This window comes from Sesamum indicum, linkage group LG9, assembly GCF_026168435.1.
Source record: "Sesamum indicum cultivar Baizhima isolate 11 linkage group LG9, ASM2616843v1, whole genome shotgun sequence".
NCBI classification, from domain to species: domain Eukaryota; kingdom Viridiplantae; phylum Streptophyta; class Magnoliopsida; order Lamiales; family Pedaliaceae; genus Sesamum; species Sesamum indicum.
The window spans coordinates 18,950,353-18,975,331 of record NC_142665.1 but is presented as its reverse complement, the minus strand read 5'-3'; the positions used below and the strand labels follow the sequence as shown (position 1 = coordinate 18,975,331).

Sequence of the window (24,979 nt, the reverse complement as noted above, 5' to 3'; positions counted from 1 at the left end):
CTAATCTGGTGGATCTTCCCAATTTCTTTTCTTTTCTTTTCTTTTTTCATAGTTGATAGCAGTGTAACATTTTTTGTGATTGTTATTGGTTATAAAAGAAATATAATTTTTCGTTACGATTAATTATTATAAAAAAAATTAAATAGTTATCAATATAAATTAGTCATAGTTCTGCAATGGTCGTTAAGCATTGTTTTCTGCGAATTATGTCAAAATATTAGCCATAGTTAAAATCATGACAAATATTTTGACCAGAGCTAAAAACCATGATTTAATTAGCCGTGGTAAAAAATTTAAGTCGCCGCATAGATTTTATTCGACCATAATTAATAGTATTGATTTACAATAATTTTTAAGTTGTGGTCATTTATAATGTAGCATAAAATCAATTCTTCTGTAGTGTGTCGGGTTGTTTCGTCACGGGTTCAATAAGTAAAATCCATAAACTCAACTTATACTTTGGCTTGTCAACTTATAAAATGTTTGAGAGCTTATAAGCTTTTAAAAATCGTTGGAATTTTTTTTTAAAAAAACTTGTAGACTTCCGGTCATTATTATAGATGTTTGAGAGCTTATAAGCTTTTAAAACTTTCGCTCATTATTATAATATGAAAATTTTATTATGTCGGACGCTCTAACATCTTATTTATCAAAACATCTTATAAGGTATAGTATTTATAAGATATTTCAAATAAATTTAGCCGTATACATTCTTAGGCTTGTGTACGTGAATATCTTTATGCATGTCATTGATATGTAATTCATATCAGTCCATAAGAGAGACATAAAATTTTTTATTGATGGCCACATATTTAAAACTTAAGTGTATATATGATTGTTAACAAAAAATACATAATTCACACCAAACCTCCAAATTCCTCAAATTCATTAACATCACAATTCATAGAAAACTCATATAGTTCTTCATTATTTTATTATTATCAAAGATAAATAATTTTATATATTTTATTTTTGAGGGCATAAAGTTTCTTTTTTCTTAACTTTCATAGTTACTTTGATTAGCCAAACATCATTTTTCTGATTATTTATTTACTTTGGATTCTAAGTCAATAAAGGGAAATCCCAAAATGTCCAACTTCTTACTTTTCAATTATTGCAATCTTGTATTTTTTAATTACTATTTGAGTATTTCAACTTACTCCGAGTAAGATCGGATTACTCTATTTCGAAACATGTCCTCTTATATATGAAAATACTAATGCCAATATCAAGATTGAAACCCCTATAAATATAGAGTTATTTAACGGAATGGTTGTGCTAATGGGAATGACGTGCAACAACGACTAGTAATATTAAAAAAAAGGCACTTTGCACTTTGTGATACAATTACACCAATTTTTTATTATGACAATGATACCCTTAATTTGATTATATATTTATTTATGTTGTTTTTGAAATAGGTGTTAATTTATATATACATATTTTAAAATATAAAAAATATTTATTAAATAAGCAGGAAAATGAAAATAAGTAACCTCCATTATGTTATTGTGCACCAAGTCTAGGGTTCTATATATAAATGCGCCTACACGCTTCTCTCCACTAGAACCCCTTTCTCCTAAAACCCTAATACTCTGCTGAGTGGTGGCTCCGCCGCACGCCGGCGTGTTTTCAGGTTCAATTTTTCACGCACTTCCTTAGCATGTTTTTTTAGAAGGAAAAGCTACATAATAATTTATGGGAAGAAATGAATTGATGATTCAACCTCATTATCTCTCAAAGCTCGGTCCTGTTTGAGTTCTCACCAGGTTGCGGCTAACTTTGGATTTCTTTTTTGTATTTAAGTTAGGTCTTTGTTCTGTTAGGAGAAACAGGTAACTATCAGTTTTGGTTGAGGAGAAGCAAGAATGCTGCTGCTGTTTGAAACTCCCGCGGGGTTTGCCCTTTTCAAAGTCTTGGATGAAGGAAAACTGTCCAAAGTCGAGGTGTGTTTTGTGCAGAGCCTCTGTTTGTGTTCTTTTCTTTTATTTTCTGTTGTTGTCTGTTGTGTTGCTTGTATTTCTTCGTTTTTTGTTTGTGATTTCTTTCTATTTTTCCGTATGGCAGGACTTGGGGAAGGAGTTCGCTACTCCTGATTCTGCTAGACAGGTCTGGATTATGATTCGTGTTAATGCTGCCTTTGCAATTTGTTGAATTATAAATGTGTCAGATTATAGACAGACAAGTGACTTTGATTCCATGTGAAGTAGGAGCATTGTTCTCACTTCAACATCGCCTATCTAGTTCTGTATAAAGCAGGATTTTGTCACTCTTTTATTGGCACTTAGACCACCTCCTATGTATGAGCCGACCAAAGATTTTCATCATGTTGGTGTTTTTCTTTTATTGTTCACCCAAAAAGGCTAAATTTAACAAAATAATCCATACCTTAGAACTCCATGAAGTGAGAGTTTGTCTTCTAAAATTGACTTCGATTTTTATTTTTAATGTGCTCCAATTTTTTAAGTGTTACTAAAGGAAAGAAAACTAATGGCTATTGTAAAATTGAATATCGATTACTGGTTAAAATCAAATGAAATTGTTTCCTTAATCTATCAGCTTTTGACTGGCATTGCTGTAACAGTGCTGAGGTTGTAAGTTTAATTGTGAGGTGGAGCAAGTGGAAAAATGAAATGACGGTGTAAGAATATTAGGGACTCAGCTTCCCCACTCATCTTGGCTTTTTTTATAGTATTTGGGTCTATATTAACTTGATGGTTCTGATAACAAATGTTTTATGTCAACATTAGGTTGTCAAGCTAAAAGCCTTTTCCAAGTTCGAGAACACCTCTGAGGCTTTGTCAGCTGCGACCTTATTGATAGATAGTAAACCCAGCAAAGGTCTCCGCAAATTCTTGCGTAGCCATTGTGAAGGTGACATTTTAGCTGTAGCTGATTCCAAACTTGGGAACACAATCAAAGAGAAGTTGGTGAGTTAGACACAATAACCAAGGAGATGTGTCACAATGCTGTAATTATGTCCAGCTTGTTGTCTTGCTTTCCATTAAGCTGATTGTTTATGCCTCACAGCAAATTGAATGTGTCCACAACAATGCTGTCATGGAGCTGATGAGAGGTGTTAGAAGTCAGTTGACCGAACTTATATCTGGTCTAGCTTCACAAGATTTGGCTCCAATGAGCCTGGGTTTATCACACAGCTTATCAAGATACAAACTGAAATTCAGTCCTGATAAGGTGAATCTCTTTGCAGTTTATCTGTTGTAACTGTATGTTCATTCTGATAATGGGATCTCTTCACCTTCCCCGTGTTATTTGTATAAAGATGTACTACGCGCTGGAGTTATAATTCTTGAAAGTTGGAGAAAGGCCAATTAACCCAGAAGATATTGACATCCTTTATCAGTTGCATTAAAAGATGTGCCTTTGAAAAGATAAATGACTGTAATATAACCGTACAAATGCCATTTGGGTATATACATGTCTCGTAATGCATAATAGGAGTTCACAACTAACAGAGGATGATGATACCAGTGACTGATCTTATTAGAGTCATCAGAAAGTTGTGAAAAAATGTATCTCGGCAGCTTCTTTTGAAAAAGTAAACAAATGAAGTTAGTTAGTACTCAATGGAAGGGGGAACTTGGCAGCAGATTGAACTGCCATCATTACAAGTTTCTGCACCTTCCTTTTGTTGGTTATCAAATACAGAAGTTGATGATATTTTACATTAAGGAAGGTGGAGTTGGAGGAGGGGGTGGAGCGGAAAAGGGAGAACAATGAGTTGTTTGTATGCTTTGTACACAGCTATAGATTTTGAGGAACCTATGTTTGGATCATCAACTAACAGTATTTAAAATGTTTGCTTTCATAGTATCTATATCTATTATCTTTTTAACTGATGGATTGATGGTTGTTACTCTAGGTTGATACAATGATAATACAAGCCATTAGCTTGTTGGATGACCTTGACAAGGAGCTAAATACATATGCAATGAGGGTCAGGGAATGGTATGGTTGGCATTTTCCGGAACTTGCAAAGATCATACAAGACAATATCCTTTATGCAAAGACAGTGAAGTTGATGGGCAACCGAACAAATGCTGCGAAGCTTGATTTCTCTGAGGTAGAGATTTATGTTCTTTTTACTTTTTACTTGTTTCTAGTTCCCAAGTTTAGAATTGATGTGGGAGTTCTGACCTTAAGTTCTCCTTAGGCCAGTACTTGGCTAATTATGCACCCTCTAAAGTTCGTCTGGGCCCCCCCATGGTTCTAATGAACTAGTCGGGTTGAGAAATGCGTGGTTTATATTGTATTTAATACCTCTAGCATGCACTGGAAATTGGAAGAAGGATAAATTTCTGCAAGTTTCTTTCTTCTTTGACTGGGATTCTGTTGCTCTTATGCTCACACGTGTTCTCAATGTGCATAGATACTCCAAGAAGAAGTTGAAACAGAACTGAAAGAGGCAGCCATGATTTCCATGGGAACTGAAGTTAGTGACCTCGATTTGGAGAATATCAAAGATTTGTGCAACCAAGTTCTGTCTCTTGCAGAATACAGAGCTCAACTGTACGACTATCTAAAGAGCAGGATGAACACCATTGCCCCAAATCTTACGGCTCTTGTTGGAGAACTTGTTGGTGCTCGCTTGATTGCTCATGGAGGCAGCTTATTAAATCTGGCTAAGCAACCAGGAAGTACAGTTCAGATACTTGGTGCAGAGAAGGCTCTTTTTAGAGCACTGAAGACCAAGCATGCGACTCCTAAATATGGACTCATATATCATGCATCTTTAATTGGTCAAGCAGCACCTAAGCACAAGGGTAAAATTTCAAGGTCTCTTGCTGCAAAGGCTGCTCTGGCAATTCGATGTGATGCTCTTGGAGATGGGGAAGATAATTCTATGGGCTTGGAGAATAGGGCTAAGGTACTTGAACTTGTGGTTTAATAGAAAGTTGCAAGCCATAACTCCATTTTCTGTCATTAACTGTCTGTTTTGTGTAGCTTGAAGCTCGTTTAAGGAACTTAGAGGGCAAAGAACTTGGTCGTTCTGTTGGGTCTGCAAAAGGCAAACCAAAGATTGAATTTTATGACAAGGACAGGAAGAAAGGATCAGGGGGTTTGATCACTCCAGCCAAGGTCTGAATCAAATCTTTGGTAAAATACTACCAGATGTTTTCCTCTGATGTCTAAATTTCCTTTCTTTCCATGCAGACTTACAACCCAGCTGCCGATTCAATCCTAGGACTAACTGAATCATTGTCCAAGAAAGACAAGTATGAAACATTACCATCTCAGACTCATGTGCCTTCTGCTGATGAAGAGCAAAAGAGTAAGAAAAAGAAGAAGAAGAAGAATGATGCAGAAGATGCTGAAATGGCAAACGGAATTAATGGTGCAGAACCTGAAAGTGAAGCAGTAGGGAAGAAGGAAAAGAAGAAAAAGAAGAAGCACTTATCAGATGATGCTGAGATGACGACTGAACAGGAGATCGCTGATGGGGGAGAGAAGAAGAAGAAGAGAAAACACACTGAGCTGCCAAATGAACAAGAAGATGCTGATGCAGGCGAGAAGAAGAAAAAGAAGAGAAAACACGCCGAACCTGACGGTGAAGGTGACGCAACCCCTGCTAAAAAGAAAGACAAAAAGAAGAAAAAGAAAAGTGAAGACTGAAAATTCTAGACATATGCATAGCAACAGGCCTAGCAGTTTTGTTTCATGAGCATGATTTTGGTTAGTGCATGTAAATTAGGCCTTCTGTTCTACAATTTTATCTTAAACTTATTCAGTGTATTGCTTATTTCGCATGTAATCAGTAGAAAACAGCCTCTGTTTAATTGGGGTGTTTTGAGCCGTCAAACGTGTCCGTATGTGGAGTGTTTTTAGCACATTATTAGTATAAGATGTCTTAAACTCTGATAACCTGAAATGATCCCAATTTGCCTTCTCATGTCAAGCAAGATGGGCAAAGTATTTTCCCTTCTAAGATCATACATTGTTACCCATATCTGGAACTTGTTGGAGACATGAAGCACAAACGAGCACTTGTTTTGTGGGATTTTCAGCTCAGTAAGAGAGGACAACGTCCAGTGAAGATAAAGACTGTGGGAAGTTCTATTCTATCATGTGGTTATAGGCTGTGTATCGACGTGCATGGTCAATGAGAAGTGCTTGGGAAATATCATTATGCCGATGTCTTGTGGTATTTGCAACTGTTTAAAATAAGCATTTATAAGTTTACTTCTGAAAATTAGTTGAAAAGAATTTTTAATTTATTATTTCTGCTGTACTCATTCGAAATTTCTTTCTCCGATAATAGGTAGTTGATGTGGTAATTGAAGCTCAACTCTCCGTCAATGTTTTGTAATTGTAGGTCGGCGGTGGGTTGGTCATTCTGCTGAGCTGGGCCAACGTCTAAATTTCAGCTGGTATTCAAAGTAATTTTTGAGGTAAATATTTATCCATAAGCTTTGTTGGCTGAAGACAACTTGTTTAGGTGTGAGAGTTTGCAATGGTTATTCAACTGGGAACTCCACTTAATTCTTTTGCCTACGTCCAATACTATCTTCTCTAAACTATGCAGTGATTATGACAATCTGTTTGTATAGGTTGTTGGCCATGCATATGTTTTTCATGGGTTTTTATTTTTTTATAATTTGAGTAAGACTAATGAACTAGTATTAATTGAAGTAAATCAATTATAATTATTTTTGCTGAATATCAATATATAATAATCAATAATCATACCATGTCCAATAATATCAAATAAACTACATCTAATCAGAACATACTATTGTAGTAGACAACACCTACTATGCAGTAGGAACAATACCCCACGCATATGGTTGTGGGGTCTTAATTTCTTCAATTGAGTAAGGCTTCGTTAACATATTTTTCATGTTATTGAGGGCAAAATAGCTTTTTTGATGTAGGCTGGCGGAGACTGCAAAGCAATGTTTGTCGCAATTCAAAAATTGTTTGTCAGTACTATCTATCTTTTTATTATCCTTACCATATATGCTACAATTACATTAGCAAAAAACTTAAAAGCCAAGTTACAAAGGTATTGCACTACGAACTTATGAGTAAAATTCCTGATTAAGTGAAAAACTTTCGTTGTTTAATTGATATTAATAGTAGAGATGCATGCTTAAATAACCTACACATGAACATTGATGACTTTTATGATTGTGTTATTTGCTTGAGCAAGTCGAGCATTTTCCAAGTAAGGGAACAAATAGCAATTTTTTGAGTATCCTTGCTCACCACACAAACCACCGTGTGGTGAAGTCAATTTTAAGCGTAGAGGCTGGACAATTAGCAAGCATTTTCAAGTTATATTGACTTTTATACATTGTCACACGCACTAATACATGAAATGAGAAACATATTTACACTTATAAAGGTAGTTTAGTAAAAAAAAAATAAAATTATTTGATCTGTAATAAGTTAGTAGTACATCAATTGTGGTTAAATATGATCTTTTACTCTCTTTTATATCAACAAATTTTGTGAAATTTGACTAATAAAGTGATCTATTTATTAGACGAGAATAAAAATGTCAGAAGTACTAAATCCAATATTTCAAATCACATAATGTCCATTTATAATTACACCAAATGTTATGGAAGGCAATATAGTTATCTCAATTACAGTAAAATCTCTATAAATTAATAATATTGAGACCACATAATTTTATTAATTTAAAAATATATTACATAATAGATAAATTAATAATTTATTAATTTAAAGAGATTTTTTTCCTGTTCCAACCAACTTATATTATTCTCAAGGAATTTAGATGAATGAACTACTGATTCATGAACTTGATTTGATGATTAATGGCTTTGGTTACCGCAACAAAATGGATGTCAATCACCCATTGAATTATCTCCGTGAAAATGATACATGTTTAAAGGTTCGAATTTTAGAAAAAATTGTAACTAGTGTTGGTAAAAATGTCGGTGCCGATGAAATTGAATATGATACAATAACTTTATAATCAAGTATACGGAAAAAAGCACTCATAACAGCAACAACTCTTTCATAATTTTTCGTTGCAATATAAGATTTTTGGATGCAGTAAGAAAAATTAAAATAAAATATAATTAATTTTAAATTTTAAAAAAAACAATAATAGAATTTATTTTATTAAGTTGTTCTAATTATATTTGTAATATAATTATTAATTTACAATATTGAAGTGACCATAAGTTTATATAAGATCATTTTTTTGAAAATTATTATATTATTAATTTATTAAAATTGTTATTTTAGACCTTAGGAATTAAAAAGAAATACTAATATTTTATTGTATAATTAAGCACAAATCTCCTTTCTTATAAATTCGCCTACACGCTAGAACCCTTTCTCCTAAAACCCTAATTCTCTGCTGAGTGGTGGCTCCGCTGCACCTTTAGTCGCCGGCGTGCGACCTTGGTTCTTTCTCAGTCTTCTCCAGATTGGGACTGACGTCGACTTTGCTCTTGTGTTCAAGTTAGGTATTTGTTTTTGTTAGGAGAAACCGATAACTCTCAGTTTTGGTTGAGGAAAAGCAAGAATGCTGCTTCTGTTTGAGACCCCGGCGGGGTTTGCCCTTTTTAAAGTCTTGGATGAAGGAAAGCTGTCGAAAGTTGAGGTGTGTTTTGTTCTGAGCCTCTGTTTGTTTCATTTTCGTTTAATTAGTTTTGGTTGGGTGATGTGTTGCTTGTATTTCTTCGGTTTTTGTTTCTGATTTTCTTTCGTGTTGCAGGACTTGGGGAAGGAGTTCGCCTCTCCTGATTCTGCTAGACAGGTCTGGATTTTGAATTCGTGTTAGGTTAATCAATTGTACATTTGTTAGATTGAGGACAAACATACGAGTAAACTAGGGAGCAGCATTGTTCTCACTTCAACATTTGAAAATTAGCCGGACTTCTCAATCTTTCTATTTGCACTTAGACCTCCTCCTGTGTGTGAGCCGTCTAAAGATTTTCTTCTTGTTGGCGCTATTTTAACATTCACACGGAAAATGGGAAAATTTGAAAGTTATAAAAGTTCATTTTATCGAATAATGACTTCAGTGTTATATTCTGGGGAAATACTGGGCTTCCAATTTTAAAGATTTTGGAGTCACCTGGTTCTTTGTTAAGTTTTATTTGTAACTATAGTCTTTGTCAGAAAAAAAAATTCAGATTAAAAAGAAAGAAAAAAAATGACTTCTGGAAAATTCATTGAATCATAGTTTCCTGGTTTAAAGCTACTGAAATATCAGCTTGATACATCAGCTTTGACTGACATATCACAAGCTGTAACATTGCTGAGGTTGCAAATTTTAATCAGCGCCTCATTTGTCACGTGGAAAAGTGAGACGAGGGTGGAAGAGAATGGAGGAGAAATAGATATTTAGGCTTAGACGAAACTTAAAAGAAAATTAGTTTTTTTATTTTATATAATTAAGTGCTGGAACACAGACTAAACACTGCTGTCCTTTCTTGACTCCCCTTGGCCTTTTTTAGTTTTTGTGGCTTGTTATATGGATGCAATAACAATTGTTTTTATGTCAACATTAGGTTGTCAAGCTGAAAGCCTTTTCCAAGTTCGAGAACACATCTGAGGCTTTGTCAGCTGCGACTTTACTGATAGATAGTAAACCCAGCAAAGGTCTCCGCAAATTTTTGCGTAGCCATTGTGAGGGTGACATTTTAGCTGTAGCTGATTCCAAACTTGGGAACACAATCAAAGAGAAGCTGGTAAGTTAGCATCATAACCTAAGAGATGTGTCACTATGCTGTACTTATGTGCAGCTGGTCTGTCTTGCTTCAGTTAAGCTGATTGTTTATGCATTGCAGCAAATAGAATGTGTTCACAATAATGCTGTCATGGAGCTGATGAGAGGCGTGAGAAGTCAGTTGACTGAACTTATATCTGGTCTAGCTTCACAAGATTTGGCTCCAATGAGCTTGGGTTTATCTCATAGCTTGTCAAGATACAAATTGAAATTCAGTCCTGATAAGGTGAATCTCGTTGCAGTTTATCTATTGTAATTGTATGCTGATTCTGGTAATGGAATCCCTTCACCTTCCCCTTGCTATTTCTGTGTAAAGATGTACTATGAGGTGGAGTTTTTGTTCTTTAGCGCAGGAAATACCACGTAATTTATGTTGGAATCTGATATAATCTATTCCAGAAGATATTGACATCCTTTCTTAGTTGTGTTGAAAGATGTGTGTTCGTAGTAAAAACAAGGGTAACAAATTTAACCGTGCGAATGCTGATTGGATTTATAAAGTCTCATAATGCATAATAGGAGTTGTCTAACAAGGGATGACCCTACCAGTGTCGTTTGTTAAGTAACCTAATCTTATTAGATGCTATCAGAAAATTTTGCAAAATGAATCCTGGCACCTTTTTTGAGGAAAAGTAAACAAATGAAGTTAGCACTCAATAGAAGAGGGAACTTGGCAACTGTTCTAACTACCATTCTTAGGCCTTTCTGCAGCTTCCCTTTGTTGGTTATATAATACAGAAGTTGACTATATTGTACATCCAAGAAAAGAAGAAAGGTGGCTTAGGCGGGGGGCGGGGACAGGAAAGGGAGAACAACGATGTTCTTGCATGCTTTGTACACAGCTCTCCATTTTGAGGAACCTGTGTTCAGGACCACATTTAGAAGTGAAAGCCCTGTAGTGCACTTAAACAATTAAAAGTGAGAGTTTTAGTCTGAACTGAGAGCCTAGTCGTATATTTATTCAAGAATAGGGCAATATTTTTGTGATATGACAGTATTTATTGGCCCTTCCTTGTGTTAATGTCATTGCAGCTTTTTACAGTGTATCAATTAACATTACTTTAGAATGTTTTCATAATGTCTATCTAGTCTGTTTTTAACTGATGAATTTTGTTGGTTGTTAATCTAGGTTGATACAATGATAATACAAGCCATTAGCTTGTTGGATGACCTTGACAAGGAGCTGAATACGTATGCAATGAGGGTCAGGGAATGGTATGGTTGGCATTTTCCAGAACTTGCAAAGATCATACAAGACAATATCCTTTATGCAAAGACAGTTAAGTTGATGGGCAACCGAACAAATGCTGCGAAGCTTGATTTCTCTGAGGTAGAGGTTTAGGTTCTTGTTTCCTTTTACCCACTCCTGCCGTATGAATTTGTGATAATAACAAATATAATAAAATATATTTTATTTTAACTATAAATCAACCAACCAAGTAACCGGATGAATGAGTAAATACTACTGAACTGACACATGCATATAAAGATAGAGTTTGTTCACTAGTCATGCTAGTCAAATGAATTTCGTGTCATTCATGTGGTAATACATATTTATTTCTCTTGCTCGAGTCATCGCATAATGCATATGAAAGATGTCCAACCAACTAAAATCAGTACTTTTGACATATTGAAGAATTTGGGCTTCAGGTTGTAAGCTTTAGACTGGAATATGATTAGACATTCTTAATATTCTTGAGCTTGATTCAGGATGGTATGTTAGGTGTTTCTAGTTCCCAAGTTTAGAATTAATGTGGGAGTTCTGGCCTTTGAGTTCTCCTCTGCCCCCTACGGTTCTAATGAACAATGCATGATTTATGTTGTATTTAATACATCTAACACGCTCTTGAAATAGGAAGAAGAATAAATTTCTTTAAGTTTTTTTATCCTGTCGTATTTGACTGGGATTTGTTCTTGTGCTCACACATTCTCTCAAATGTTCATAGATACTCCAAGAAGAAGTTGAGGCAGAACTGAAAGAGGCTGCCATGATTTCCATGGGAACTGAAGTTAGTGACCTGGATTTGGAGAACATCAAAGATTTGTGCAACCAAGTTCTCTCTCTTGCAGAGTACAGAGCTCAACTCTACGACTATCTAAAGAGCAGGATGAACACCATTGCCCCAAATCTTACGGCTCTTGTTGGAGAACTTGTTGGTGCTCGCTTGATTGCGCATGGAGGCAGCTTATTAAATCTGGCTAAGCAACCGGGAAGTACAGTTCAGATACTTGGTGCAGAGAAAGCTCTTTTCCGAGCACTGAAGACAAAGCATGCGACTCCTAAATATGGACTTATATATCATGCATCTTTAATTGGTCAAGCAGCACCTAAGCACAAGGGTAAAATTTCAAGGTCTCTTGCTGCAAAAGCTGCCTTGGCAATTCGATGTGATGCTCTTGGAGATGGGGAAGATAATTCTATGGGTTTGGAGAACAGAGCCAAGGTAATTCAACTTGTATTTTGATAGAAAGTTTCAAGCATCCTGTTTTAACCCTTTTTTCTGTTATGACTTCTCTTTTGTGTTATGTAGCTTGAAGCACGATTAAGGAGCTTAGAAGGCAGAGAACTTGGTCGTTCTGCTGGGTCTGTAAAAGGCAAACCGAAGATTGAAGTCTATGACAAGGACCGGAAGAAAGGATCTGGGGGTTTGATTACTCCAGCTAAGGTCTGAAAACAAGTTCTATAGTTAAAAGCTGAAATATTTTTTCCTGTTTGCAGGTCTAAATTTCTTCTCCTCTTATGCAGACTTACAATCCAGCAGCGGATTCAGTTCTAGGCCTAACAGAATCATTGTCCAAGGACGAAACTGTTCCATCCCACAATCAGCAACCAGGCAGTGATGTGCCGGTTACTGATGGAGAGCAAAAGAGTGAGAAAAAGAAAAAGAAGAAGAAGAATGTAGAAGACGCCGCCATGGCAGATGGAGCTGAACCTGAAAGTGAAGCAGTTGGGAAGAAGGAAAAGAAGAAAAAGAAGCACTTACCAGATGATGCTGAGATGACAACTGAACATGAGAATGCAGATGGGGGAGAGAAGAAGAAAAAGAGAAAACACGCCGCGTTGCCAAGTGAAACGGATAATGCGGATGCAGGCGAGAAGAAGAAAAAGAAGAGGAAACATGCTGAGAATGATGGGGAAGACGCAGAAACCCCTAAACAGAAGAAGGAGAAAAAGAAGAAGAAGAAAAGTGAAGCCTGAACATTTCGGACATGCATGAGCAACAGGTCTAACAGTTTTGTTTCTTGAGCATGGTGATGTTGTGCATGTAAATTAGTCCACCACCTATTCATCCTACAATACTGACTTGAATTTCCCATGAGAAGTCGAACCACCGGTTTGAGTGAGACATATTTTACTGTGGGACGCGTTCATATCTATCTATATTCGGTGATCATTTCAGTTGTCTTAGCAGAATGTATCTTTAACTTGATAAATAGGGTGATGAAATTTTGCTTTGTGATGACAAATTAGGTAGGACAAAAGCTTGTCTCCATAAGGCGGTGCATTTTACAGTCTGCTTGTCTCCAGAAAAATGCCTGATTTCTTCTGGTGAAATTCTTGAATGGTGGCTGTAGCCTGTCTACCCATGTTTTCATCTTTTACCTTTTCTCCAGTGAAAGACCCTAACCATCTTACGGTCTTCTACACTATCTAATTTGGATATAAAGGAAAAGTATAGTTAATATGCTAATTTTGTCAAATATTAGTCATATTGTGTGCTTATTTAGTTTCAAGGTCACAAGTTATTCAAATTATTTGATATGCTTAGATCTCACTATGCAGGAGTCCTCAAGTCCAAAATATATATTTACTTTATTGAAAAAATACTAATATTTTTTTAAAAGGTAAGTGAATATTATATGATTATATAATTTTAAGTTGATAAATAATTAATTTGTTAAGTATGTTTATATCATTCTATAAGAGCTCTCATACGCCAAAAAAGACCCAATAAGACTTACGTATTTACTTAGTGTTAAGTTAATAAATTATTTAAGTTATTAACTACTCGTACACAACATCTTATTTTGTTAAAAGTATAATTCCAGCATCAACATTGTTAATTTGAAAAAAAACACACACACACACACACTGGAAAATAGTTCTACATAAAACACTTCTCCATTATTATTATTTTAATTTTGTAAAAACATGTTACAACAAGTATCTTGTAAATCAATATGTTGCACAAACCAAATATATTTTCAGATAAACCAAACTGTAATTGATATTTAAATATGCGGGACCATAATTATTTACCTCAATAAGGTAAAATGTTAAGAAGAGTAATTAAGAAAATTGCATAATTTGCCCAGAATTAACGCCCAAAACTCATCCAATGGACTAATTTGAAGTCAATAATTAAAAAGACATTAGGGATGAAAATAAACTTTATCTTTAAAATTTCTGATCATATTTATTCCCGAGAAAAAAAGAAAAACTCTAAGACCCCATATTATAGCAACATATCCCCTTAAAAACCACCTCACCAATTTGCTTCAGACATATATTAATATAGTACACTCCTTTGTACAACCATAGGCCACACAAGATTCAACAACCCTCCACCCAAACCATCACAATAAAATTTATAGAGTAAATTATTGTTGATACTCCCTAAAATTATATTTAATTACACAAACACTTTCGACTTTTTATAAAATTATAGCTACATCCCTTGAAAGATATTTGTGTAAAGTTTCACCATTAAACGGAGAATGTATTTGTAATTTTTCTAAGAACAAGGGGTGTTTGTGTAATTTAACTTAATATCAAGTGATATTTACAATTTATCGAAACTGTATATTAAATATACACATGCGCGTACCAGTTCAATGTAACAAGTGATCTCCCTATGAAATTGTTAATAACTAACTTCTTTTTAAGCAAAAAAGAAAAAGAAGAAGGCAACGTGCTTTTCTGAACTTTTAAGAACACAAAACAACACAACCCCCTAATGCAGGAAGCAACAAACTTCTTTTTTGAAAAAAAATAGGGGGTGCATTTCAACATTTCTTTTTTTTTTTTTAATGTAGAAAAATTGTGTAAGTATGAGTATTTTCACAGCGGATCAATACTAAAAAAAAAAAACACAAGTAGGAAATAAAGTATAGGGCATAGTGAAAATGGAAGAGGAAGAGAACAAGTGAAGAAAAAGTGGTTGGGGCATTGGATTTATAGTGCAACCTTTTGAATTAATGCCAACTATGTATATATATATATATATATTCCTTGTGCTCTTTTTTAATTAAAAGAAACTTCTCATCTTCCCAATTTGTGATACAAAAGTGGGCAACCATTGAATCTACACATCACCTTTGTTTAATTTGTTTCTAGTATATGTATATATGTAACCTCATTACCTTTTCAAAGATCCCAAACTACTTTTATTGTTTATTATAAATGATATGGTAGCTACAATATTTTCTATGATTTTATGTATGTTGTTGGATTTTTATTTTTATTTTTCAATAGGTAATTTAGGGTATTGGAATGGTCAAACCTATATTTGTTTAAGGGGTTTTCTCTTTTGAGATTGTGGTTCTTGTCCCAATGCTTTTTCTTTCTTTTTCATTTTTCTTTTGTCCCATTTCTATTAGTGCAAAAAAAACAATATCTACTTAGACGTGTTTGTAATTCTTTAAAAAATATAAAAAAAATTACTGAATTGGAGTGAATTTGAATTTGTTATAAAAATGGGCAGCGTCGTGTTTTCTGAAAATATTTTTTTTTAAAAAAAAATTGAATTTCACATCACCGTGATCGGAGGATCCTTCTTTGAATCCATTAGATTTTAAGGCTATTTATGAAGGATTTTAAAGCTTTAGGAAATGCTCAAAAATCGTTACCGAATAAATTTGAAATTCTTACACAAATCCTTATAAATCCAGATAAGAGATTTCAAATATGTGAAAATCGAAAATTAAAGGAATTTGAAATCCATTTATTCTATGCAACCTAACAATACTTCTCATTCAGGTTATTATGTTTGAGAATTTATAAAATTTATGTAAGTATTTGCTAATTATTTTTTAAAAAAATATAAGATTTTTTAAAACAAGATGTATAGAATATTTAAAATTAAATTTTGTTTTTTTTTTTTTAAAAAAAAAGCTCAACCTAACTTGTTTTATAAGATATTCTAAATCCTTTAAATTTAACATCACACAGACAAAATCACCTTCACTATTTGGGTATTATTTCACTTTGACTTTTAATATAATTGACATTTTTTTCCCTCAAATAAGAAATATTAAGTACATGATTCTCAATTCTAATACTTTTATGGTTTCTTTTATTGTTAACGTTGGCACACATTCCATCTTGGTGGCTGATGAGAAATTTGAACAGCTTAAAAGTTCCAATGCCTTCTTTTCTAACGAGGCAATTTTTCAAAACAAAATTGTGGGGCTCATATAAAGCCAAATCTAACAATACATTGTTTAACCAGGTAACGATCGCATGACACACCGCATTATTCGGTGATGTATGTGGGGACAACGCCTATGTGCTTGTCCAAAGTTCTTTGTCTGGAGGTTAATGATGTCGGCATGCATGCACATCGATTGCAGACAAGGAGCTTGCACAACATATAAGTCCCAAGAACATCTTTCCCGAACAATATCTTTTTTCTGAACAAAATCTTAAGATACATATGAAGTCATATGGAATAATACTATACACAATAGAACATCGATCACATTAAATGACCCACCACAGTAAAACCCATGCCTAACATCGTAATATTTATATTGTGAACTCGGACATTTTATTATTCAAAAAATTAAAAAAAAAACTTGCTTCCAAAAATTAAAATTCAGCATCCAAAAACTTTTAAAACATATCTCACAAAATAAGAAAACATATAAAAAGTATTTCAAATAAATTTGGCCAAACAGCCTTTAAATTAAATAATGCAATAATCACATACAACAAAAAAAGAATTAATACTTTTATGTAGTAAATGGACATTATTTTTGTGGGAAATTAAAAACTAAAAAATAGAAAAGCATCCATCATATTCATGTATGTATCTTTTAGGGAACAGTTTGCTTACCAGTGGAGCTGAGCCTAATATATATTAATTAGTGTCTTATAAGTAATCATCACAATAAATAAATAAATAAATAAAAGAAAGATATATATATATATATAGAGAGAGAGAGAGAGAGAGGTGTAAGAGAGAGAGAGAGTGAGCAAATTGAAGTGTAGTGTAGTGTTTCAACAATTGCAGCATCTTTTTGTCTCTTTCTCCTTACAATTCTGCAATTTGTCATTTTTCTAATAATAATAATATTTTATAATTAGTTTAGGGATCTGAATTTCTGGTTGTCTGTCTGTCAGTCTGAAAGCAATGTGGTCAACCCAAACACCTCATCTCATCACCCTCTCCTTCACTCATTTAATAATTTATTAGGACTGCCCTCCTCTCATATTTCATCCTTTTATCTAATTTGTAATAAATTAATTGAGATTTATATTAATTTTTATTTAATTTTTTAATATCAATGAATTTTGATTAACGGATTAATTTATTTGTTAAATCAGAGCAAATCTTAAGTAGATTATATGTTCAAACTACAGAAAGTCTGTATGTAATTATACCAACAAAAAAAAAAAAAGAAAGAAAAAGAGTGTAATTTAACCCTAATTTATTTGTCAAATTACAATAAGTTGTACCAAAATTTAGTATAACAATAGATTTTTTATATTATTTAATAAATTACTAATATTTTTTTAATATTTGATGAAATTATGTAATTATTGATTTGAGGTTCGGAATTATCTTTTTTATTTTATTAAAAATTTAGAAAATTATAAAAAAAATTGGACGAGTGACTGAAGAAATTAAAAAAAAGAAACAACACCAATGTATTTGAGATTAATAATTTTATAATGTCTATTCGAAATCAAAATATTGTTGTTAATTTGTCAGAAGACGAACAATAATAAATGCATTTTGGCCATTTCAATTGAAAAGATTATATTTGAATGAAAGGATTTAAATTATAAGAAAAAATTTGAGAAAGTAAAATCAAATGACTTGGTATCATATATATCAATAATTTAAAAATATATCAATATTTCACAAAATAATTGTTTCAACTTCCAAATACAAAATAAACGAATGTGGAAACTTGAAATATGTGTGTGTATGTATTTATGCTAAAACAGTTAAAAACATCTAAATTTAAATGATGATAAACATTTAGTATATTTTAACTTGTTTCGAAAATAATTTAAAAATAAAAACAAATGGTTGTGTTTGGATTGGATTTTGGTGGCATGAAGTGAAATATGTTTGTTGTCATGACATCCTAAACATCCACACCATTGACAAAACAAAATTCTCAATCAGACAACAAAAGTGAAAAATATGGTTTGATGTTTGTTTGGCTGGTTAGGAATAAATGTCCATCAAACTGACCAAACATCAAATCATTATATGAATGCATCCATCCATCATTTTCACCTTCCCATAATTCAAAATTAATCCATTTTTCTTCCTATATTTTCCTCATCAAAATTGCTTTTACATTTACATTAATCCCAACAAAACAAAAAAAAATACAGTATCTCTCTCCCTCTCTCTCTCTCTACATTACTGATCAAAAGGGCATAATATGAGTCGTCTTCGTATCATACCAAGAAACGCAAGAATTCTTGGAGCTGCACCGGAAAACTCTGAGCAAATCGCGGCACATTTGCCTCACCGCCGGCGAGCAATTGCTCTGCAGCAGCAGAAGGATCTTCGCCATCCCGTTGCTCTCCGCCAGCGCCGAAGCGGCCCTCTTCTCGCCGAACAAACAGCACAGGCTCCACAGCACCGTCACTGCGTGCTCAGTCGCCGCGTTCGAGACCTTCAAAACCTTCTTCACTATCGCCCGCACGCAGGTTTCGCTCGTGCAGATCTCATTTCGTCCTTCTTTGCAGCCCGACGACATTTCGAGTAGCTTGAGCACTTTTTCAGAGAGTGGGGCACTGAGTTCCGACTGCGAGAGCGCCGCCGTCAGCACCTTTACTCCTCCAGCGCGGATCATCTTGACTCTGTTCCTCTTTAGCACTACCAATCGCGTCAAGAAACTCAGGGAGGCGTCCATGGCGTCAGGGTTCAGATCAGAGGTGGTTATTAACCTCAGGAGCTCGGAGTAGATCTCGTCGTCCTCTGAAATCGGAGAGGAATGCAGTTCCAAACACAAACGCGCCGCCATGAGCTCGAGGAATCTGGCCACTGCTATTCTTAGCTCCAGCTTCCCTTGCTTCAGACCCATCATAATCGCCGCCTTCAAATCACAGTTCCCCGTTCCAAACATTGATTTCAATGCATTTGCGTGTTCTTCGGCGTCGTCCTTGCCTAGATTCTTCATCAAGACATTGCAAAACAAAACAATTTTCTCCAAGAAACTCAAATCCTTCACTTTCCCAATACAAGCCACCAGCAACGGCAGAATCCTGGCACCGGCCTCCCCCAAAAACCTCCCGTTCTCCTCCGCTTCACCGGCGAACAAAACAAGCCTAGAGAGATTCGTCACGACCACCGAAGTACAAAAAAGCGAAGATTTCTCCAAACCCTGAAGATCATTCTCGAGTTGGCGGATGAGGTCACGGGCCTGGTCAGAGGTGAGCGAGTCAGGCGGAGGGGGAGGCGAGTCAGACTGGCGAGTCAGAACCGAGTCGGACCAGATTTTGATGAGACGCTGGAGGGTATGATTAGGGATAAGCTCCTTATTATGAAGCACCTGCATGGTGGCGGGGCAAGTGTTGTTCCCGCCGTCAAGCCAGCGCTGGATGCTGCTGCGGTCATAAGTGACACCGGTGCACAAACTCACCGGCGACTTCATGACGTCCAGAGAGATGGGACAGCGGAAATAAGTTGGCACAGTTACGTACAGATCGTCCTTCACCATAATTCACAGGAACTCCAAAACTCTTTGAGAGAGAGAAGTAAGAGAGAAGGTGGAGGAAGGAGGGAGGAGGGGAGATAGAGAGAGATAAGGGGTGTTAAGAAAGAGTCAAAGGATGGGATGGGGGGTGATGGGATGATGTCAGTGAATATTGCTCTTTTTACCTTTATTTTTTTTCTTTTGTTGTGGTGTAATAGTATTCTGTTGGTGCGTGTGTGTGTGTGTGTGTGTGTGTGGTCAATGAAGGGAAAAAGCTTCTTTCTTTCCAATTCCACCCACTATCATAGTTCAAGTAGTGGGATTTTGTGTGTGAGGGGTTTTCTATATATATATATATAGTTTCTTAGTGCTGTTTGGTTCTCCACTTGTGCCTGTCGCTTTGCTCCCTACCACTCAATTATTATTATAATTTGCCCCCTCCACTTTTTTCTATTTTTCTCTTTTCAAATTTTATTGTATTTTTTATCTTATTTAAGGATAATTAAGCTTATATATTTTGATTTATGATTATTTATTTTTAAAATATTACAAATACATCCATCAGAAACGTCAATATTTTTTACACAAATCACCCATGCTTCTTGAAAAACTACACATGCACTCCAGAAACATTAATGTTATTTATATAAATTATCTTTAATTTTTTACTGTTATGGGTGGTTTCTGTAGTTACGAAGAAGACAAAGTTGTGGTTTGTGCACATAAGCCATAGATCAACATGTGTAAATGTAATTGCCGTTTTTATGAATCATGTATGCAGTACGAATATATATAGAATCTTATGTTAAATAAATAAATAATATAATTTTTATATACATAACCTGACCTATGCTCTATTTACATAAATCATTTCTGTTTTTTGGACACATGTAGATATTAAGAACGTCGACATCATTTATACAGACTATTTTTTATTTTTGTAAAATTACATATATATTTTTAAATATTAGCATCATTATACAAATTATTCCTATTTTTTTAACTGTCAGTGATAATTTATGTAATTATACAAAAAATATAATTATTTGAATAAATAAATCATAAATCAAGGATTGTAAATAGAATTATCCCATATGTTTTTGTTATGGTTTGTATTTAAAATTTAAGTTTAAATATAGTATTTTATTTACATCCTATAATCCCTTAAAAAACACAAAAGAATGTTAATGTTGACCAGTCAACATACGTGTTTCCATTGTACCAATATTGGGACAAGATCTTAAAGTTTGAAAATTTCTACTATCAACATCATTAAATTATTAATTTAAAGAATTAGCTATAATATAAATCATTTAATTTCAAATCATGATTAATCAAACGTATAAATAACTATTAAAAAATAATATAAAATTATTCGAATCAGATCTTGAATTTGAACACAGCGCATGTGAATATTTGTATACTTACATAAAAATTTTTAAAAAAATTCTTGTAGTCATCTTATTTCGTATAAAATTATTGATGTATTCGATAGAGTTTTGAATAGATTGATGTATTGTACGATAAATTAATTATATTTAATATTTTATATAATCATAATTATTAAAAAAAAAAGAAAAAGAAAATGTTGGGTTTGGGGGTGGGGGGGAGGGGGTCCTAGGGCATTAATTGAAAATGGTAGAGGGTCAAGAGTCAAAAGAGAGTGGTCAGTGGAGCCCACAATTAGGCGAGCGGCTATGATTTTAGGTGAATTTTACACACGACTGGTAGGATTGGAGATTGGGAGTGTGTGTGTGTGGGTGTAGGGCTGACAAATGATGCGTACAATGAGGAAAAAGAACGTGGGGGGTGATGGGCCCCACCTCCCAGTGGGGGCCCAATCATGGTTCTGTTGGTCGGCCCCAATTACATCATGGAATTTGGGGCACTCCTAAACCCTCTGCACCACCCACTAACTATTCTCTCTCTCTCTCTCTCTCTCTCTCTCTCTCTCTCTCACTTATTCATCATTATTGTTATTATGCGCTTTAATGAACAATAAACACAGATAATTAATTGACAATGCGTTTGAATTCAGGAATTTGAGGGCTACAGTTTTCAATATTGATTTCCTTTTTTCAAAAAAATATCATTCCACTTATATAAGTTTTAAAATAATAATTTTTGATACAATGTATCATGCAATTAATATTTTATTTCATGAGATATTATTTATATTGATTGAAGTTTTACGAATTTGTTTTTAAAATAACATCTCATTAGGTAGAAGAGTTCTTATTACATAAAAGTGTCGTCTACAATCAATGTGAAGCGCATACCAACAGTGACAGACACATGGCATTATTTCCGCCAACAACGTCCAATAATACGTGTTACAGATCATGAGTCTCATTATACGCGATATTATCTGTTTTGACTGAAATCTAATAAATTTATCCTTAAAGAGGAGTTTTGCTATAAAAAGTGTTTAGAACTTACAAGTCACACAAACTCCAGGTCTGCAACCAGTATAAGATATATGTTAGCATCACCATCCTCCCAAATAAAGAAGTTTGGGACAACTACACGACACGATTCACAAAAACGACGCCAAATGATACTGTGTCCAATATGATTGATGCCTTATTGCGCAGGATATTATTTGCCTCGACTGACCGTCACAAATCCATTCTTAAAAGAACACCTCACCAGAGAACTGAGTCACCATGGGATGTGCTAGTGTTAGCATCTAAATTAATGTGAAACACAGTGACAATGTTGATATAATAAAATATTATATTTAATAAAAAATTCTTAATAAACTGAACCTAATGAATACAAACAAAGTATGAATCACAAATAATAAAAAGAATAAACTATAAGAGACTTCTCTAAAATTTATCATATTCATATACAAATAGATTTTTTTATTCAAAAAATTATAAATACTTTTTTTAAAATTAAAGGCCGTTAAACAAATATCCTCTCGCAACAGCTCACTATAGGAAATAATTTTTAAATGTTAGTTAACTCAAATGAGTGTTTATAATTTTTTAAACAATGATAGATATTTATAAGTATGATAAATTTTATGTGAGCTCGTATTAAGTTTTTCTCAAAATAATAAAATAAAATGGAGGGCTTCAATTTTGAGCAGCAATAATCTAAAAGAATAATTACACTCCCCTATCTTGAGGTTTGGTATAATTATAAGTAGACCCCTTGTGGTTTAAAAATACATTTAGCGTTCCTGATATTTGCTTCCGTTTAACAATGAAGTCTTCCTGTTAGTCAAAATTCACCGAATTTGCTGATATTAATAAAATTTAAAAAAAAATCTATATTTACCCTCAATTGACTTATTACTGACTTATTGCAGGTTAAATATATATTTTTTTTATGATCAAATTACCTTCATATATTTTCACACATTAATATATCTGAGAAGGTATATTTTCACTGTTGTAAGGATAGTTTAGTTCGAAAATGTTTTTTTTAATCACAATAAATCAATAATAAGTTAATCGAGTGTAAATATCAATTTTCATTCAATTTTTTTTATTTATATCAGCAGATTCAGTAAATTTTGGGCAATGAGGGATTTATTTATTAGATGAAAGCAAACCTAAAAAATATTAAATGTAATTTTTCTGTAGTTTGAAAAATTACGTATAATCATACGGACTCTTTTATAAAGAGAGAAATGTAATTATCTCTAATCTAAATGAAGAGCGTTCAAAATGATGTTGATCGTGAGGCGTCGCTTCAGCAATAATGAATAATGATAAATTAGTATGGTGGGTGATGGTAATGATGAGTGTTCATTACTCTCACACTAAATTCTCACTCACGTGCATCTCTTTCTAATCATAGTAACGTGAAAAACCTCTGGATGCATACGATGCAATGCACTCCAATTATTTGTTACCGTTCGATGAAGAGAAATGTGAGTGACAACAAAGTGAGATCCTTTCTGATTTATTAAAGACCATTAATGGACGTCGGATGATCCATTCTGGGTTTGATTAGGGTAAGAAGTGAATGCATACAAAAATAAAATAAAATAAAAATACTAGTGAAGTATAGTAAAACAGAATATGGGATGTTTCTAAGTGCTTAAAATAAATTTTTATTAGTTTATTAATATTTTTTATTGATGTATTTTTATTTTTGAGTTATTTAGATTAAATTGATTTAAGTAAAAAATTAAAAGCAATTCCCTAAAAATTTCTACAATTTAATAAAATTATAAATATTAAGTTACTTTTCCAAATACTTCCTCTCTTTTTAACTTTTTATTATTAAATATTTATAATTTTTACTATCGTTTAATTTATAATTTTTTCTACAAACATCCAGATAACCATGCAGATAAATATCACAAATGTAATAAATATGATTGTTCGGGATCTATTTAAATTCGCTAGAGGACATTATCCGGGAAACTCTTTTAAAATTAAATATTTAATAATAATACTCATCGTGTAATTAATTATTTTTTTTAATTTTTATATACCTAGCTTAAATACGAGTTATAATTATAAGATTATGAATTTAAAAAAATAATAATTAATTAATCACCGCCTCTCCTCATCCAAATAAATAAATAAAATTAACCACCACTAAACAAGTGAAGCAGCAGCCAATTTTGAGTTGTAAATTTTGACTACCCAAGAAACCTTTTTTATTTTATTTTTTTAAAAATGTTTTTTTCCCCATAATTGGACCTAATTCTAGTTGACATTCATACTTGCAACTTCATTTGGCAGTCAGTTGGGGTGGGTGGGTGGGTGGGGCTTCAACCATAGCTCCATTTTGGTACCGACCTACCTTTGTGATCTCAAAAACCAGACATGGGTCAGTAATATGTAAATACCTTTGTAATTTATTTATGATCTCAAAAATATGTCCTGACTCATAATAATTGAGTGCGGTCAAAGCATTTCAATTTCTTTTTTTTTCTTTTCAAAAATAAATTTAATTTGATGCTGACGTTTGTTGGTCTAATTTGTAGGAACGAGCCTCCTTCAATTAAATAATTTTGGATTCGATTCCCTTCATCGATGCAGGAGCAACGTGAGTGAGTAATCTGTTAAGAGTAAAAGCAACAGTGCGCTCCCCATTCCAGAGGACGGAAAGGCTAGAACTCAGCCATGCTCCACTGGAACACTATGAAAAAAGTCGCACCAATATGGTTATAGGCTTTTTTCAAATCGACTTTGATAGTTATACCCTTCTTTTTTTTTCTAAACAATTTATGATTCTGAAGGCATGCTCTGCAATTCGAGTCGATATATTATTATTATCAAAAAAAAATAAAAAGTCAGTCTAATTTGGTATATCTGTACCATACGGCAGCGTCAGCGTTTCCAAGTCAAGAACACAGCATGATTTTTCAGTCCCCATACAACAGCTAATTGGTTA

General features: G+C 33.7%; 3 protein-coding genes across 6 annotated transcripts; 2 read left to right on the top strand and 1 right to left on the bottom strand.

Annotated features, from left to right (window-relative positions):
* Nucleotides 1-1,510: 1,510 nt before the first annotated feature.
* LOC105178111 (putative nucleolar protein 5-2) lies at nt 1,511-5,883 on the top strand. 4 transcript variants are annotated; one of them, XM_088885236.1, is made up of 9 exons: nt 1,511-1,636; nt 1,836-1,946; nt 2,068-2,109; nt 2,751-2,930; nt 3,031-3,195; nt 3,884-4,084; nt 4,391-4,888; nt 4,966-5,100; nt 5,176-5,883. In XM_088885236.1, the coding sequence occupies exons 2-9, from the start codon at nt 1,869-1,871 to the stop codon at nt 5,632-5,634; spliced, it is 1,758 nt and encodes a 585-aa protein (XP_088741362.1). In that variant the 5' UTR covers nt 1,511-1,636; nt 1,836-1,868; the 3' UTR covers nt 5,635-5,883. The 4 variants fall into 4 exon arrangements, with proteins under 4 accessions (XP_088741362.1, XP_011099780.1, XP_011099778.1 ...); XM_011101478.3 differs by having other exon boundaries at nt 1,827-1,946; XM_011101476.3 differs by having other exon boundaries at nt 1,811-1,946.
* Nucleotides 5,884-8,311: 2,428 nt separating this feature from the next.
* LOC105178112 (putative nucleolar protein 5-2) lies at nt 8,312-13,139 on the top strand. Its single transcript, XM_011101479.3, has 8 exons — nt 8,312-8,599; nt 8,714-8,755; nt 9,513-9,692; nt 9,792-9,956; nt 10,860-11,060; nt 11,677-12,174; nt 12,262-12,396; nt 12,477-13,139. The coding sequence occupies exons 1-8, from the start codon at nt 8,522-8,524 to the stop codon at nt 12,927-12,929; spliced, it is 1,752 nt and encodes a 583-aa protein (XP_011099781.1). The 5' UTR covers nt 8,312-8,521; the 3' UTR covers nt 12,930-13,139.
* A 5,075-nt stretch (nt 13,140-18,214) lies between these two features.
* PUB29 (plant U-box 29) lies at nt 18,215-19,941 on the bottom strand. The gene has a single exon (XM_011101480.3). The coding sequence runs from the start codon at nt 19,637-19,639 to the stop codon at nt 18,341-18,343; it is 1,299 nt and encodes a 432-aa protein (XP_011099782.1). The 5' UTR covers nt 19,640-19,941; the 3' UTR covers nt 18,215-18,340.
* Nucleotides 19,942-24,979: the final 5,038 nt, after the last annotated feature.